General features: G+C 42.3%; 1 protein-coding gene across 3 annotated transcripts in view; it reads left to right on the forward strand.

Annotated features, from left to right (window-relative positions):
- Window positions 1-18,463, forward strand: part of ASTN2 (astrotactin 2) — a 279,279-nt gene that overhangs the window by 143,261 nt on the left and 117,555 nt on the right. For 2 of the 3 annotated variants that reach the window (XM_087914557.1, XM_087914558.1), the window contains exons 7-10: window positions 3,629-3,796; window positions 10,130-10,214; window positions 11,494-11,568; window positions 12,813-12,950. In XM_087914557.1, the coding sequence (XP_087770683.1) occupies window positions 3,629-3,796; window positions 10,130-10,214; window positions 11,494-11,568; window positions 12,813-12,950 (466 nt within the window). The remainder of the gene's footprint in view (window positions 1-3,628; window positions 3,797-10,129; window positions 10,215-11,493; window positions 11,569-12,812; window positions 12,951-18,463) is intronic. The other variant, XM_087914556.1, reaches the window with a different exon arrangement.

The raw sequence follows: 18,463 nt of genomic DNA on the forward strand, positions 1-18,463 counted from the left end.
CCTCTGGCTAGCTTCACTGTGATGCTCGGAGAACGGGATGCAGCCATTACCAGCTCCCCTCTAATTTCCCTCTTGATCCTTGCAGGGAAATGCTGGCATTGGCACAGCTTCCCGTTTTCTTTTTAATTAAACAAGTTGCTTGAATTTAGATGAGAAAGAGAGAGAGAAGAAAGAAAGAAAGAAAGAAAGAAAGAAAGAAAGAAAGAAAGAAAGAAAGAAAGAAAGAGAGAGAGAGAGAGAGAGAAAGAAAGAAAGAGAGAGAGAAAGGGAGGGAGGGGGAGGAAGAAAGAAAGAGAGGGAGAGAGAGAAAGAAAAGAAAGAGAAGGAGAGAGAAAGGAAGGAAGGGAGAGAGAGTGGGGAGGAAGAAAGAGAGAGAGAGAGAAAAGAGAGAGAAGGAGAGAGAAAGGAAGGGAGGGAGGGAGAGGGGGAGGAAGAAAGAAAGAGAGAGAGAGAAAGAAAAGAAAGAGAGAGAGAAGGAGAGAGAAAGGAAGGGAGGGAGGGAGAGAGGGAAGGAAGAAAGAAAGAGAGAGGGGAGTGAGGAGAGAGATTCAATCTGCCTGTATCTCTGTCATTAGGCCTTAGTCAATCTGACCGGATCGAACTCCTGACAGTGGGCAGAGTTAGCTTGCAACACTTAATTTTAACGATTGCACAGGAAGGAAGGAAGGAAGGAAGGAAGGAAGGAAGGAAGGAAAATAGCAATAGCACTTAGACTTATATACCACTTCACAGTGCTTTCCAGCCCTCTCTACGAAGTTTACAGAGTCAGCCTCTTGCCCCCAACAATCTGAGTCCTCATTTTACCAATCTCGGAAGGACGGAAGGCTGAGTCAACTTTGAGCCTCCTTGACTCTTGAGCCCTTTGGAGATATTGAGTCTGTGCTATTGAACTGAACATGTTATGAACAATAAATCTTCTGTGTACCACTTTCGTTTGGTCACATGGTTTTATTTCTTTACAATTTAGGTTGGTCACAATTTTTAATGTGTGGATTGCTGGAACATCCCGGGAAAAGATAGAGAAAACTGAATATATATGTGCATAAGAGGTGGAAAGAAAAGAAAAAAAATGGAAAGAGAGACAGTTGGGTATTTTTAGCTGTGTCTTTTTGCCTCAACAATATTTAATAAGGGAACAGAACAAAGTCTTGCCATGTTTTATCTCTTTTTTGTTCTCTAAAATACACATTTTTTCTCAAATGTCAAGAACTTCAAACTTCTCTTTGTAGAAGCTTCAAAACGAAGTGGTTGAACTTTGATGAAGACCTGTGGATAAGGCGGTTTGAACCTCTGAAGCTGTTGTAGCCAACTTTGCTTTGATATAAATTTGAGTTGGAGAGAGAGGGGACCTAAGGGGTGGGGGGAAATCATAGAAGAAAACAAACTGTCTCAGGAGGTCCCTGCGGATCTACATACAATGAAGAATCAGTTGTGCTGGAGGCGATGACTTCTCGTGTGCATTAAAAAAAATAAAAATAAAAATTAGCTCCTTAGAATTAATTCAGCCCTGCTGCTGATACAGTAGTTATTCCAAAACATTCTGCATTTTTTCCCCCTTCCACATCGGTCTTCTGCCTTTTTGCTAGAAAACCAGTTCTTTTTATTGTCTCTTCCCCAAAGATGGTAGAATATTGGTGGGTGAGATGCAGGATTGTTGAATCTGTGCCTCTCAAGCACCCAATAATGCAATCCAGTTCCGAGGAAGATTTCATCAAATCCTACCAAATCATGCCAAAGGCTTTCTCGGATCAGGAAGCAGGTGCAATCAAGAAGAAGGAGGAGAAGGAGAAGTAGGAGTGGTGGTGATGATGATGGAACGGGGAGGAGGAGAAGAGAGGAGGAGAAGAGAGGAGGAGGAGGAGGAGGAGGAGGAGGAGGAGGAGGAGGAGGAGGAGGAGGAGGAGGAGGAGGAAGAAGAGGAGGAAGAAGAAGAAGAAGAAGAAGAAGAAGAAGAAGAAGAAGAAGAAGAAGAAGAAGAAGAAGAAGAAGAAGAAGAAGAAGAAGAAGAAGAAGGTTTAATTGTAATATGCTCGTCTTACCCCTCAAAAGCTGATGAGAAGTCTACCAGAAAACATTTACAATGGTGTTAATCACCTGAACAAATGCTTAAACCTATCAAAAGAAGCCACTACCTCCTTTCACAGAAGAACAAGAAAAGCTGTTGCATGTTGGAGGCCATATTTCAGCCCATCACTGGTTGCAACTTAGCTCAGACATGAGTATTCTCTCTTCTCAAATGCATTTTCCTTCCAAGATGGACAGTAGCAAAACTTAACCTTCTTCTGTCTGTCACTTCAAGGTTAAGGGTAGCAACATCTTATCTCCAGAGGCTAAATGATGAGCCAGCCTTCTCCCATTCGTCAGAGGGGGAAAGAGTCGACACAAGGACATTGTGACTGAGAAATCTGTTCCTGGTTTTTGGTGGGTTTCCATAGCATTTCTTTGCAAACTCTGGCAGGATGTCTGGAGATCTTTCTTTTTCTTTCTTCCTTCCTTCCTTTTTCTTTTTCTCTTTCTTTCTTCTTCCTTTCTGTCTTTCCTTTCCTTCCTTTGCTTTTTTCTTCCTTATGCCTTCCTTCCTTCCTTCCTTCTTTTTTCCTTCCTTTCTTCTTTTTTCCTTCCTTTTTCTTCCTTCCTCTTTTCTTTTCTTTCCTGCTTTCCCTCCTTCCCTCCCTCCCTCCTTCATTCCTCCCTTTCCTTCTTCCTTTCCTTCTTTTCTTTCCTTCTTTCCTTTCCTTCCTTCCTCCTCTCCATACTTCAGCTCTGATCTCTGTCACAGCGTTTTAAAACAGCCTTATAATCAGTGTAATTGAAGATCATAATTAATGAGAATGCAAGCATTTGTAAACTACCACCCTTCCTGCCCTTATTACACTAGCTGTCTGATATTAGATAAGGAAAACTGAAAATACATTTGCCTAATTAGAAGATGCATATTGCCAAGTGGGGGGATTAAACACATTTTTGCTGTTTCAGTATGGGTGTACAATGCGTGTGTGTGTGTGTTGTGTGTGTGTGAGAGAGAGAGAGCGAAAGAGGAACACACACACACACACACACACACACATATACCCAGCAATCATTATTTTTTTTCAACCTTATGGTCAACTCTGCATTGAACAACACTCTACTTTTAAGGCATTGTGTTAATTAAAATTTCTTCATGCTGAGATTTGTCCCCAGCCTTGTGATTAGCATACATATAAATGTTTGCTAATTGGTGGTTCCTTCAAACTCTCAACTTTCCAGTTGCTTTGCTATCGCTGCACTATTGTATCTTCGTTGTTGTGCGTACTGCACAGCGTGTTTGTGTTCTGGGGGGGACGAAGGTGAAAAAATGGTTTTCAAACCATGAAGTTTGTTTGTTTGTATCCTAACTTTATTGTGGGTTTTTTTTTACAAATAACTCCTGCTGGGGAATATTTCCAACACACTTTCTTTCTCCTATTTTCTCATCAACAAACCCTGTGAGCAGGACTAGAACTCACCGCCTCCTGGTGATTGGCCCAAATTCACCCAGTCGGCTTTCATGCCTATGGTGGGACTAGAACTCACTGTCTCCTGGTGACTAGCCCAAATTCACATATTTCTGCTATTTTCTGCCTCACCTTCTTTCTTTGTCTTGTAGGAAGCAGTTTTGTTGTCAGTGAGGGCAGCTACTTGGACTTCTCTGACTGGCTGAATCCTGCAAAGCTCTCCCTGTATTATCAAATCAATGCCACCTCGCCATGGATCCGTGATCTTTGTGGGCAGAGAACGACGGATGCGTGTGAGCATCTCTGCGATGAAGAAACTGGTAAGTGGACCATTGGCCAAGCTCAGGTCATCTGAATGGAGCTTTGTAGTCTCCTTCTCTTGAATTCAATCCCAAATCTCCTCTTCCAACCCAGCAAAGGTGGGTTCTATCCGAATTATAGAAAAATAATGGGTTTAAGTGTTCATCAACAATTGGTCTTCTCAGCAAAGGAGAAGATTGCCAGGCCGAAGAATCAATGCAAAAGAACATGGCTTCAATCCGATAAGGTCTCTAAAATTTACCATTCGGGGTGAATAGAAGTGCACGGTTGATGTACATTTAATTTCTCTCCAAAACAACTTTGAAAGAGCAATCTTGCTTCTAATCAAATAAACCCAGGTTGCCATCTATGTACAGAACCAGTCAATGAAAGATAATAATGGCAATCGCACTTAGACTTATATACAGCCCTCTCCATGTGGTTGACAGAGTCAGCAAATGGCCCCCAACAATCTGGGTCTTCGCTTTACTGACCTCGGAAGGATGAATGGCTGAGTCAACCTTGAGCCAGTCAGGATCAAACTGGTGGCAATGGGCAGAATTAACCTGCAATACTGCATTCTAATCACTGCACCGCCCTAGGAAGGAAAGGAAAGGAAAGGAAAGGAAAGGAAAGGAAAGGAAAGGAAAGGAAAGGAAAGGAAAGGAAAGGAAAGGAAGGAAGAAAGGAAGGAAGGAAGGAAGGAAGGAAGGAAGGAAGGAAGGAAGGAAGGAAGGAAGGAAGGAAGGAAGGAAGGAAGGAAAGGAAAGGAAGGAAGGGGAGGAAGGAAGGAAGGAAGGAAGGAAGGAAGAATAGCAATAGCACTTAGACTTATATACCTCTTCACAGTGCTGTACTACCCTCTCTTAAGTGTTTTACCAAGTCAGCATCTTGACTACCAACCTCGGAAGGATGGAAGGCTGAGTCAACCTTGAGCCGGGGAGGATCAAACTGCTGACAGTCAGCAGAGTTAGCCTGTATTACAGCATTCTAACCACTGCAGCATCACAGCTCTTCCCAAGATCCTGGAAAAACGATCTTTAAAATCATATCATCTCCTTTCCTCTCCTTCTCTCTCCCTCCACCACCACCAGCACATTTGCAGTGGGGTGACCTCTGGTAAAAAAAATCCCTGATGCTGGGAACTGGATTTGGCCTCATTCCAACAGGAATGTAGGCTCGGGTCTGAACAGATTGCTCTGAGCTGCCTTTCTCAGATAATTGCCAGCAGAAGGTCAGATGCAGGGAGAAAGATCTCAGCTTCCTGAAAACAAAAGCTCCTTCTAATAGAATCAAGCTGCGCGTGTTGTTTGCAAAACCAAGAGAGGTGTGTAAACCGGTTGGCACCGGCAGAACCCATCCGTAGCATTCTTCTTCCTGTTTCTTTCTTAGAAAGTCTGTCTTAAAGCAGCTCAGGGTTAGGGGGCACCCGGGCTGAACAGATGATGGTGTGAACTCAACCAGTTGCGTTGTGCAAACCATGGTTTAATCAGCAAAGTCAAGTGGAAAAGCCTGACTTAGGCCGATGGGAACTTGAATGCTTTTGCAGAATTAATCGCTAGGTTGAGATGGAGATACGGCCGTCTTCAAATCTTGGCTTGCAGTTTTCACTGTGGACTAACTGGCCTGTATTTCTGCACTGGAGACATTCAGTATCTATTCACACAGCTAAATAAAGTATCCTATTTTTATTTCCTATTCTATTCCATGCCAATTTCTATTCTGTTCTGTTCTATTCCAATTTCTATTCTGTTTTATTCTATTATTTATTATTCTCTTTTCTATTCTGTTCTGTTCTATATATTCTATTCCAATTTCTATTCTGTTCTATTCTATTCTATTCTATTCTGACCTGGCCTAACCTAACCTAACCTAATTCTATTAGGGAGGAGGAAGAGGAGGAGGAGGAAGAGGAGGAGAAAACAGACTGTGGAGTCCTCTGAGCTTAGTGGTTTTCTTGAAGACATTTCATTCATTCTAGGTAACATCATCAGTGCTAGAAGAGAGTGGGGTGTGTGGGGAGGAGGAGGAGGGGGAGGAGGAGGAGGAAGAAGAAGAGGAGGAGGAGAAAACAGCCTGTGGAATCCTCTGAGCTTAGTAGTTTTCTTGAAGACATTTCATTCATTTTAGGTAACATCATCAGTGCTAGAAGAGGGAGACCAAACCTCACATCCTCTTAGCAATGATGATGCTACCTAGTTGGGCAATTAAATGTTAGGAGGAGGAGGTAGAGAAGGAAGAAGAGGAAGAAGAGGTGGAGGAGGAGGAGGAAGAGAAGGAGGACTTAAAATGCAGAGGAACTCCAGGTTCTGCCAGTGTGTGACATAAAAACACCGCCATTCATTAATCCACTAATTAACCAACGAATAACAACAGTAACATCTTTATATCACACAACGATGCTCCCTTCTCTGCTCTTCTCCAATCTGGGTGTTTTATTTTACCTTTTTTTTTTTTTCCTTCTTTCCCCAAGTCTGGCTGATTTGTAGAACATATATTTGTTATTCTGTAAGTGCGAGGAGTTAATGGCCCAGGCAGATAATAATAATAAAAAAACTCAGGAGGGAAGAAATGACTTATGAAGGGCCACTTCAATTGGAAAAATAAAAAAAACCCTTCCCTAAAAACAAATTGAGAGTGCGGTAGGGGGCCAGTTCCTTTTATCCATCCCTTTGCCTCTCCAAGCCAAGATGGGGTGCTTTCCTGCCAAGTCATTCCTACCCTGGTTTCTCCTTTCCTTACCCCATTCTCCACCCTAAATCAGACCTTCCCACACACCCCTATTTCCATTGCTGGAAAGGTTACTTTTTGGAAACTTCACCGTCATGAATCAGAAAGTTAGCTGGCTCCTAACAGCTCATAAATCAGGTCTCGGGCATCACCGGGACGATTATCCCCAGACGTTTAATCTTTTAATATCAAGACGTGTCTAAGACGGTGAATATTTTATAAAAGAGCGGTTGCAATTTAGCATGTCATTAGCCTGTCTTAGGTTTTTTTTTTTCCCTTCCTTTTTTGGGGGGGGGAGTTATCTCTCCCACCCACCCAACCCAATACACAGAGGGAGATGGAGCCCATTAAATGGTTTGTCTGATATGTTGTTGCAGGGGAGGTTATTATATTATTTTATTCATTTATTATATGATTATAATATGATAGAATTAATTTATTAGAGGACTATTCTCTTTTATTGGTTTTATAGTTTTTATATCTGAGGAATATTTTCATATTCCTGCAATATTGCCATAACTATATTGAATTCTACTGTAGCGTGCAATATTAACGCCATATCCAGGCTTTTCAGTTCAACTGTATAGAATGTTTGTGTTTTATTTTTCTAGCCATAATGTACACAGGAGAAGGCATTTAATTTCGTTATATGAGGTGCAATGACAATAAAGTCAACTAAACTAAGCTGCAAGCCGCCTGGAGTCCCCATGTTCTCATTCCGGTGATCGCTACATCAGGGCTACCTTAACAAGAAGGCTGTGTGAATTATTTATTTACGCTGTGGAGCCAATGCAATTTTTTTTTAAAAAAAAAAAGTGGCAATCTTTGTTAGTTTTGATAAAGAGTTATTTAACATGCACGGCTGCATCAATCTGTTTTTAACAGGGTGAAACAGACCTCGGAAATTACTGAGGCTACATGTTGCATAGTTGCTTTGTGTATGTGCCAGAGAGAGAGAGAGAGTTAGTGAGGAATAGAAAAAAGAGAAGAGAAGAGAGAAGAGAAGAGAAGAGAAAAATAGAATAGAGAATTAGAATAGAATAGAGAACTAGAATAGCACAGAATAGCATAGAGTAGAATAGAGAATTAGAATTAGAAGAGAAGAGAGAATTAAAAGAGAAGAGAAAAATAAAATAGAATAGAATAGAATAGAGAATTAGACAGAATAGAGAATTGGAATACGATAGGATAGGCTCGAACAAAACAGAACACAACTGAACAGAATAGAAGACAGAATTAGAAGAGAAGAGAGAAGAGAAGAGAGAAGAGAAGAGAAGAGAAAAATAGAATAGAGAATTAGAAGAGAGAATTAGAATAGAATAGAGAAGAGAATTAGAATTAGAATTAATAGAATGGAATGGAACGGAACGGAACGGAACAGAACAGAACAGTTCTCTTGATGGTTGCTACAAATAGGTGTATTCATTTCTTTGGATGAATATCACTACAATGAGAAGCATTGATTTTTTTCCCCTATGCACATCTGTAATTGATAGAGTTTGCACTCACATCCCTCCATGTACACACTGCAGAAATGAAATGTGTTCCTTCCTTTTTCCACATTTTTGTGAGATGCATTGATTTCCCATCTTTTCCTGATTTTTAGCTTAGCTTTTGTCACTGGCCTTATTTACAGCCTGTTGTTTATTTCCAACTTTCAGCTCCAGACCTTTTGTTTGAAAGAACTGGAAACCCTATTAATATGCGGACGTGAATAGATGGAGATGAATATCAATAGAAAGGAATATTTGTAGCTCAGGGTTGAGCTGCGGTCCTTGGCGCTACCTGAGCTTGGTGATTTTCTTATAGACATTTCATGACCCAACAGGGTAACATCATTTGAGGAGAGGAGGAGAATGGGGAGGAGAGGGGGAAGGAAGAGGAGGGGAAGGAGGACCGTGGGGTCCTAAATTCTCTCTGAGCTTCGTTGTTTTCTTGCAGACATTTTATGAACCAACTAGATAGCATCATCAGTTCTTGAAGGGAGTTTGGTTTTGGTGATGGTGGTGGTAGAGGAGGAGGAGGAGGAGGAGGAGGAGGAGGAGGAGGAGGAGGAGGAGGAGTTGTTCTTCTCCACATCAAGCATGAAGTTCAGAAGTGGTTTCCATGTGGAAACAAAAGTACTTATAGTATTTTTTTAATCAAAGTGGTCAGTTTTGCCATTTCAGCCAAACTCCATCAACTTCTGCAACTATTCGTCCATGGTAGGAATCAAAGTGTCTTTCCATTTTTGTGCATACAGTAGTCTTGCTGCTGTCGACATCCATCTCCTCCTCCTCCTCCTCCTCCTCCTCCCTTTTTCCTTTCTCTTCCTCCTTCATTCTGCAAACCCCACTCCCTTCTAGCACTGATGAGGTTCCCTTGTTGGGTGATGAGACCACCGCAAGAAAACCACCTAGGTCAGAAAGCACCAAGGTCTCCAGAGTTGAACATGCCCTCTATCTCTCGTTGAGGGCCCATGGCCTACCCCTCGTGCTCAGTTACAACAATCAGTATCCCCCAACTATCATTCCTATGAATTGGGGCTGATGGAGAATTGGGCATTGAGACTATTTTCTATGCCTAGACAGACCGAGAACCCTGCGTTTGATTTTAAGTTCAGCATCCACAATGAGTAGAAGGTCTTCAGAGCATCAAGTGTGAGAATTGCCAAAAGCCAAGAAGCCCGATATTCAAGAGTCAATAAAGCAATTTATTGGCAAGGGTTAAATTAAGGAGCAACGTTAAACAAACACACCTACAGAGAGACAAAAACAAAACAAAACAAACCCATTTCTATCCCAGATATATTTGGGGCAGAGGAAACTGCATTAACCTAAGGGAGGAGCTATCAAATGCACAGACAAACACAGCTTACAATATACAGCTTTTGTCGAAAAGACAAACACAGCTTACAATAAACAGCTGTGCTTACAACTCTCCTTTTGACAGTGAAAGGTGTCTGCCGGAAGAAAAACGGGAAGAAAAATCAACATGGGCTTTCAAAGGTTCCTGGATGAACAAATCCAATTAATCTTTTATTATTTCTCTCTCTCTCTCTTTTTCCCCCCTCACACGGCTTGCTTGGGGATATGTATTTTTTTTACAAAGCAAAGGATCAATCTGAAAAGCAGCTGACCAAGTTCTCAGAAAAGAGGGAATGAGGAATGAGGAAGGCAACGGTTAGATGCAGAGGTGATATTCAGCAGGTTCTGACCAGTTCTGGAGAACCAGTAGCGGACCACATTCATCACACCCATCAAGCCATGCCACGCCCACCAAGCCACGCCCACAGAACCGGTAGTAAAAAAGAATTTGAATCCCACCACTGGTTAAATGGCTTCTGACTGCATTTTTTATGAGTGGCAGGGGTCATCTATTTCTGTTTCTTTTTCTTAATAAAAACAGGGATGGTGTGCTTTCACCCATAGATTTGCTTTTAAATATGCAGGTACTTTTTCAAAAGGCCACAACACTTTGAATGGCCACTAAACAAAATGTTGGAAGTTGAGGGCTATCTGTGTGCAAATTAACAACAAAAACTGGGGGCTCAGTGGCCGTTGGACCTCCAGGATTACCTGTACAACTTGTGGACCAAAAATGCAGGGAGGAGTTGAACATTTTGAGGTTTGCTCTGTTTCCAGGTGAGTGCAGCTGCCACGAAGGATATGCCCCAGATCCTGTTCATCGACACCTTTGTATCCGTAACACCTGGGAACACAGTGAAGGGTGAGTCTTCTATGGCAGGGGGGCAGGGTGAAAACCTCCAGGGAAAATTGGCAAGGAAGGAAAGATAGCTAAAAAAAATAAGCATCTTTGTGCAAGGGGACCAGACTTTTGGGAATTGCTAACCAGAAAATCCAGCCCTTGTCATCTGCAAGAATTCATAACCTGCTCCCCAAATTCTGTCTGCCCGAGAGGGATTGTTTGCTTACATAACATTTTTTTTCCCTGTTGACATTTTTATTGAGTTATAAAGTAATAGGGGGGCGTGGTGGCTCAGTGGACTAAGATACTGAGCTTGTCTATCAGAAAGGTCAGCAGTTCAAATCCCTAGCGCTGCGTAACGGAGTGAGCTCCTGTTACTTGTCCCAGCTTCTGCCAACCTAGCAGTTTGAAAGCACTTAAAAAATGCAGGTAGAAAAATAGGGATCATTTTGGTGGGGAGGAAACAACATTCTGTGCGCCTTTGGCATTTAATCATGCCAGCCACATGACCACGGAGGCGTCTTCGGACAGCGCTTGGCTCTTTGGCTTTGTAACGGAGATGAGCACCGCCCCCTAGAGTATGTGCAAGGGGAATATTTATCTTTACCTCACCTTTGGGTCCTGTTCCAAGGATGTGAGTATACCACATCGCTTTCCTAGGTTTATCTCCCTTGAAATCTCCTATGTGGATGGAGATTTCTGTATAAATAATGCATTAAATGTGTATGTATTAAAGATTGGCTTCTGGAATGAAGGAATTATGTGGGGGCTCTGGCTCAAAGCTTGCGGGCGAAGTTTGCAAGCCAGGAATCTTAGTTTCAACACTATGCCACTCCAGCTAGTCAGTAAAGGACCTATTTGAATGCCATCAACCATCGCTCTGATTTACACAGCCCGATGCTCTGCATAACGTCAATTCCGAAGTCTCGAGAAACCATTAAAAGTTAAACAGCGGCAAGCACGCCTGACTTAAGCAGGGGGAGAAAAGAGAGCCCGGAAATCGTTATTTCAATGCCATCTTAATATATCAATCAATCAGCAAGAGCCACAAGGCTGGAGCAGGACAATAAATATAATTAAATATAGATAAGCTGCCAATGCATTAGAATGCCATAAATAAATAGCATAATTGCAGGAAAAAAGAAAAAGGCAGGATAATAAGCTGTTTGGGCCGAAGATGAGAAAATGATGTGGTGTTGAGTAATGTTGTTATTAAAAAGGAAATGGATTTGCTTCTGGCTGGGTCTTGTTTTTTAAATTCCAACCCCTATCATGGCTATTCTTGCTTGGTTTTCACCAGCCCTTGGCCATACACAACTTTGGAAAGAGGTTATGATTTGGTGACGGGAGAACAAGCTCCGGAGAAAATTCTTAGGTGAGTCATGCAATCGGTTTGGTTGAAGTTTTGCCCTCGATGTGTCCTTTCTTGGTTTGGGTGGGCAGTTCAATTTCAGGGGGTCACTGTGGCATCCTTGGTGCTCCCTGAGCTTGGAGGTTTTCCTGCAGACGTTTGCTGAAGTTGTTATTCTGTGGTTCTGAGCTTTGGTTCCATCTAGCCCTTGACATGACCACAACTGAGCCTAAAATTTCTCTTGTGAAGCGAAATAGAATAGAATAGAAGAGGAGAGAGAAGAGAAGAGAAGAGAAGAGAAGAGAAGAGAAGAGAAGAGAAGAGAAGAGAAGAGAAGAGAAGAGAAGAGAAGAGGATAACAGAGTTGGAAGGGACTTTGGAGGTCTTTTGGTCCAACCACCTACCTAGACAGGAAACCTTAGACCACTTCAGAGAAATGGTTATCCAACATCTTTTTAAAAAATTCCAGTGTCCAGTTGGATCATTTACAACTTCTGAAGGAAAGCTATTCCACTGGTTAGTTGTTGTAACTGTCCGTAAATTTCTCCTTAGTTCCAAGTTGCTTCTCTCCTTGTTCATTTTCCAGCCATTGCTTCTTGTCCTGCCTTCAGGTGCTTTGGAGAATAGCTTGACTCCCTCTTCTTTGGGGCAGCCCCTGAGATACTAGAAGACAGCTATCATGTCTCGTCTGGTCCTTCTTTTCATTGGACTAGACATACCCAGTTCCTGTAACCGTTCATCATATGTTTTAGCCTCCCCTAATCCTCTTTGTTGCTCTTCTCTGTACTCTTTCTAGAGTCTCAACATCTTTTTTACATCATGGCGACCAAAGAGTGCAGAGAAAAGCAACCATTTCCGACACATAAATACACAGTGTTCCACCACTTCTGTTCATTCACTTCTGTTCATCAAACAAAAAAATTAGACAATATTTCAAAACCTTACCTTTGATGGAACCACAAGTGATGCTGTTGGTCCATACTTTTCAGCACAGTCTAAATATTTAAGCTGTTAAAGTGAGATTCATTAGAATTGCTTCCTTAATTTGGCCGCCATTGACCAAAAAACCAAAAAAAAGTAGACAATATTTCAAAGCCCTCACCTTTGATGGAATCTCATCTTTGCCGCATGATAGTTTCCAGAGAAAGGCAATCACCACAACTTCACATTTTGAGATTTCTGTGCTGAGTCTTGGAACCAGAAAGTCCAAAGTTCTAAAACTGGCATTGTTCTTTGTCTTCTGCTCTCATGTGTCTTCTTTTTTGAAGGTCTACCTACAGCCTGGGCCAAGGTCTTTGGCTTCCCGTGAGTAAAAGTTTTGTGGTTCCTCCGGTGGAGCTTTCCATCAACCCATTGGCTAGCTGCAAGACCGATGTCCTTGTGACTGAAGATCCAGCAGACGTCAGGTAAGAAGGTCCTTTCTCAACTCTTGGTATTGGAAAGATCTGAGCTCCGTGGTAGGTCAGCTCGATGCTGAACGTGCCACTTCAACTATAAGTGTCTCTCGCTACATGAAAAACAAACCAGATTTATTTGCTAAGCTTTTTTGTGTGTGTTCTTTCACATTCATGCTAATGTTCACTCAACCAGAACTCAACTTTAGCTCCTCTGGAAATGGGTGGAAGGTTCAGGAATCTCAGGAAATAATTTAGATTTTTCAACTTTGTTCATTCCATCATCCCCATAAGTGGGAGTTTCCCTAACAGAAAACTAACAGAAAACTAGGCAAGATAAATCAAAGAGACAAATTGTCATTAGTGAAGACATAGTTTCTTCCAAAAACATTACCCAAATGATGGAAAAACCTCACCTTCTCAAGAACATCCCAATTTTAGAAGGCACGTGCTGCAGATCCAGATACACTCAGTTGAGAACACTTAACCGAGCCTCTCTGTGACATGCAGCAAGTGCTGAATTATTCAGAATTTAATAAATGTAGGAATAAATATTTGATGTGAAATTATGGATGCTTCTACAAATATCTCAGGAATGAAAGACTGATCCAATGTTAGCATTAGAACTCCGGCTGCTTTTTCTGGCACAGTATTTTTCTTCTTCTTCCTCCTCCTCCTCTTCTCCTTCTCCTTCTCCTTCTCCTCCTCCTCTTTCTTTCTCATAAAAATAATCACAATCGCAACTGTCTTTTTTGTAGCCCTTGTGTAGTTCTCAGTCTGAATCTTAGCTTTTATCTCACTTTTTCTCTCCTGAAAGCTGTGCTTCATCCAGTTTAAACACAACCGTTATATTTCTTTATGTATTTGAATAAGCATCCCATAATGGACATCCTTTACTGGGTGGGGAGTTTGAGTCTTCTAGTAAAATATACCTGGTAGACATCGTACAGGTGTAATCTTCCATTCCTTTTGGTTTTCTCTGGTGTCCAATTTTCAAAGTTTCATCCTATGTCTTTGTATATTTTTTTAAAAAAAAACTCAAGAATTTCCTACAGAAAGGATTCTCATAATTAATTTCAAAAGCTTCTTGCCAATCCATTTGGACCCCTAAATTCATTTGTAATTTTCCAAAATCCACATTCTAATCACTCTTTGGCTGTTTATTCCATTTTTTAAAAAGTCCTTAAGTTTATATGCAAAACTTCTTTCACTAGCGATTGAAGGAAACTCACCAAGTGCTGTCCAAAACCTATCAGTAAAAAGGTTTTTTAATAGCTGAAAAATAGTTAGCAAAGGATTTCTGGACAAGGATATTTGCGGGGTCCTTGGTGTTCTCTGAGGTTGGTGTTTCCTTGCAAATGCTTCATTACCAAACTGGGTAGAAGTTGCTAGAAGGAAGTGCTAGGAGAAAGTGGAGTTTACAGGGAGGAAGAGGAGGAGAGGAGAAGAGGAGGAGAACTATGAGTCCTTGGTGTTTTCTGAGTTTCGTTGCTTGCCTATAAACATTTCAGTACCTGAGTAGATAATTTCATCAGTGGGAATGGGGTTTGCGGAGAGGAGGAGGAGGAAGATGAAGAGGGCTGTGAGTCCTCTGAGTTTACTTGCTTACAAACGTTTCATTACCCAACTAGGTAACTTCATCAGTGGTAGAAGGGAGTGGGGTTTGCAAAGAGGCGGAGGAGGAGGGGGAGAAAGAAGACTGTGGGGTCCTTGGTGCTCTCTGAGCTGGGTTGTTTTCTTGCAGACATTTCATTTACCAAACTAGGCAACATCATCAATGCTAGGTTAGAAAAAGATGCCTGTGAAACAAGGGCCATCAGCCACGATTTGAACAAGATGGCTATTACTTCGTCTCCCAGAGCTCTGGGCTTTCTTGCAATCTCCTCACAAGAAGTGATTGCCTGGAGCACTTGTGGGCAATCTCAAGTCCTTTCCTTGTTTGGAGAGGAATTACAAAGAGCCCAGTAGGTTCTCCAGTTCTTTATTGTTCCCAGCATTTCATTCTGCTTTTAGCGGAGCTGTCTTCAGTGCGTCATTCCCCCATCCCCCCGGAAGTCCTGATAAATAATAAAATCTGCAGTTCATTGAGGCAGAGACTATAAAAGACACAAAAGGGAGAAGAAGGGGAGAGAAAAAAAAGAACGGATACAGCAGAAATAGGACGGTGGGAAATGTATCGCTTTAGAATTTTGGTAGTTATATCTTCCTCGAGCAAAGGCTGCCGAGGCGGCATCTTTAGAAAGAAAGGCTGATAAATTAATATTTTAGAAAAAGCGTACCAAAATATAAAGGGGAAGAAAATGAAGAGAAGGCGTTAAGTAAAATCCAGGGCGGTGTTTCAACAGATTTAACATTTATTTATGGAGAGAGTAGCTAGAACGGTTGGTGGTCAGTCTGCTCTCAAATGGGTTTGAAGTGAGCGAAAGGAACACATCAGAACAGAAAGTCCAAGAATAGATGGCCAATATGATGTATGAAGCTTAAGATATCGTTCTAGAACCAAAGACAATTCAGATTCATGATCTATTCTGAACCTTGGAAGGTGTCATTTTTGGTCTGAGATGGTATGGAATCTCCTGCTCAAGCAGTGGGATGGACTAGAAGACCTCCAAGGTCCCTTCCAACCCTATTATTCTATCGTGCTTTGTCTCTAGGTGACTCTGGACCAACAACTTTCATCTTCTACCTCTCTGATTTTGTTCACACAGCACACATAACAGAGTTGGACAGGACCTTCTGAGGTCTTATAATCCGGCCCTAAGTAACTAGTTAGCTACTGAATGAATCCTATTTTCTAGGTGGGTGCACAAAGACCTAATCCAATGTGGCTTGAGTAACTGAGAAAAATATTGTTCTTCATTCTGAGATTCCCAGAAATATCCACTTGGACATACTGAATTCTGAAGCAGTTCCTTCTTCTGCCTGACTCTGGAGGCTCAAGTAGTTCTTCCAGCTTTGAACGTTAACCAGGGGTGGCATTCAAACAATTTTACTACTGGTTCTGTGGGTGTGGCTTGGTAGGCGTGGTGTGGCTTGGTGGGCGTGGCAGGGGAAGGTTACTGCAAAATCCCCATTCCCTCTTCACTCCTGGGGGAAGGTTACTGTTGTGGTTAGCCGGCAGCAGAAGAGTACGGCTGAGGACAGTGAGGACTCAGATGAGGGGCCAGGACCATTAGGGAGTGGACTGCTGCCTTCAGAGATTGTGGTGGCTGGCAGCAGCGATGAGGAGGTTCCCGAGGAGCCTGTGCCAAGTGTGCGTGCGCACAGGATTGCTCGCAGGAAAGAGCAGCTGCAACAGCATGGGCGACTTGGGAGTAAGGCTGCAATGGCCCCTCCTTCAAGAAGATAAAAAGCATCTGTGAAGCGAATGTTCTTTGCAGGAAGCAAAGACGTTTTGAAACTCAGCCTTGTGAACATTACAATATCTTAAGTTGGTATTTGAAGACTCTTGTGTTGTGAAATATTTCTTATCTGTGATTCTTGACAGTCTCGTACAGTTTTGTGCTTATCAAAGTTAATTAGTTTGCAGCAGCCTTTTAACCAGGGATTCGTAAGACTCATTAAAAGGTTTCTGTTCCCTTTGGTTATTGTTTGTCTTATTGGAAAAGGGTTTGGGTCAGAACACTAACCTGCTTTCCAGCTCCTTTCTCCTGTGCAGGGCAACCAAAGAAGACCCAGCCAATCAGCTGGGATTCGGGAGGTGGAGAAGCGATGGGGGCGGGGCCAGTCAGAGGTGGGATTTGCCGCTTCTCTAAACTACTCAAAATTTCCACTACTGGTTCTCCAGAACTGGTCAGGACCTGCTGTATACCCACCTCTGACGTTAACCTTGGAGAAGCTTTGACCACATAATTGTTAATTGTTTAGCAATTCTTCTCTGAGCCTTAGGATTCTTCTTCCTTTTTCCTCCTCTGTTCTATGAACTAGATCATTTTCTTTCGGAGTCAGGACACCTCAACTGTCAGGGCATGCTTATTTATTCATGTGTAATGCTCTAATGGCCACTTTCTAATTTCTCTCTTTTTTTAAAAAAAGGAAATAAATAGCTTGACTGGAAACCTATTTTGTGTTCCTCCGGAGTTCTGATTCGACAGACCTCTGAGGGTCATCCTTTCCCTAGAGTTTAATGGAGGAAAATTGCTGAAGGACACTTTCATAAGCTCTCCAAGCGGAGGTCGTGCCATGGCCTTCCTATCTTAATGCAGATATTTGGAGCCCAGCTTTGATGTTCACTCCGGGGCAGCTGAGATGAACAAGGATCTGCTTTTAGTGCTGCTTGAGGCAAGAATTCCTCCCACACTCATTGTGAAGCTGGAAATATTTGCCAAGCTGCTTCCTTTTCATTTTTATTTTATTTTTTTTAAATGTGGACCTTTGTTCAGTATCTTCTCGGATACGCTAACAGGACCAGGATCAGTGGAACTATTTAGAAGCAATTCAACTCTGCAAATTATCTAATGAGGGGGGAAACAGTCCAAGGAGAAACAGAAGAGTGTTTTCTTCTTTCTCATATTTCTGCTTGGTTGTGTGAACTCTTGTTTGCATTCCTAGCTTTTTATTCAGGTCCTTGAGGGGATCTGCAGGGAGCCCAGAGAGAATGCTAGCTCTAATTTGATAAATAAGAACTGGCTTTCCTTTCAAAAGAGAAGATAAATTTGCTGATTTTTTTCTGAGGTTGAATGTTTTTATTAAAAGACCAAAAGAGGGTGAAACTGTCATATCTTTCACTGTACAGTACCATCTTCCTTCCTTCCTTCCTCCCTTCCATCCACCCTCCGTCCCTCCATTCCTTCCTTCCATCCATTCATCCACCCTCCCTCCCTCTTCTCCCTCCCTTCTTGTTTGGGCAGGGGGTTGGACGAGATGACCTACAAGGTCCCTTCCAACTCTGGTTATCTGTTAAATCCCTCTGTTCCTTCCATCCATCCATCCATCCTCACTTCCTTTCTTCCTCATCCCGTTCCTTCCTTCCTTCCTTCCATCCATCCATTCATCCAGCCTCACTTACTTCCTTCTTTCCTCAATCCCTCCCTCCCTTCCTTCCCACTGTTCTTGCCATCAATTGCAAAACCAAACATAAAGGGGAGAAGACATGAGCACTGGTGAAATACAAGTTGTTTGGGTAACTTTGGAGAAAAATGGGGAAAGCTGGAACAGGGTAGGTCGGTGCCCTTGACTTGGCCTCCTGAGATAAAGAACCATGGAAGAAAGCAAGAGGTTGAAATGGCTCGGAGCTAACTTGCAGCCAACGAACTGTCAACCTTCCAGAGACAAATCACCTTTGTTGACCTTCATCGTTTCCCCAGCCTGACAGTTGGATGTATATTTGGCCTGCTCCAGAGGTTCACTTGAACTCCAGCTGATGTCTGTCAACTCTTTATATAGCCGAGGGACTTGGTTTGTTTACTTCATTATGGTGCTTGAACCAGTCTCTCATTTTAAGGCCAGTCATCTTGCCAAATATTTTCCTGAGGGCTGACAACATCCCTTCAAAAAAAGAGCAGAAGAGAATAGAATGGCTGGTT

This window comes from Pseudonaja textilis, chromosome 17 (genome assembly GCF_049901715.1).
Source record: "Pseudonaja textilis isolate UNSWEBS1 chromosome 17, rPseTex1.2, whole genome shotgun sequence".
Lineage (NCBI taxonomy): Eukaryota > Metazoa > Chordata > Lepidosauria > Squamata > Elapidae > Pseudonaja > Pseudonaja textilis.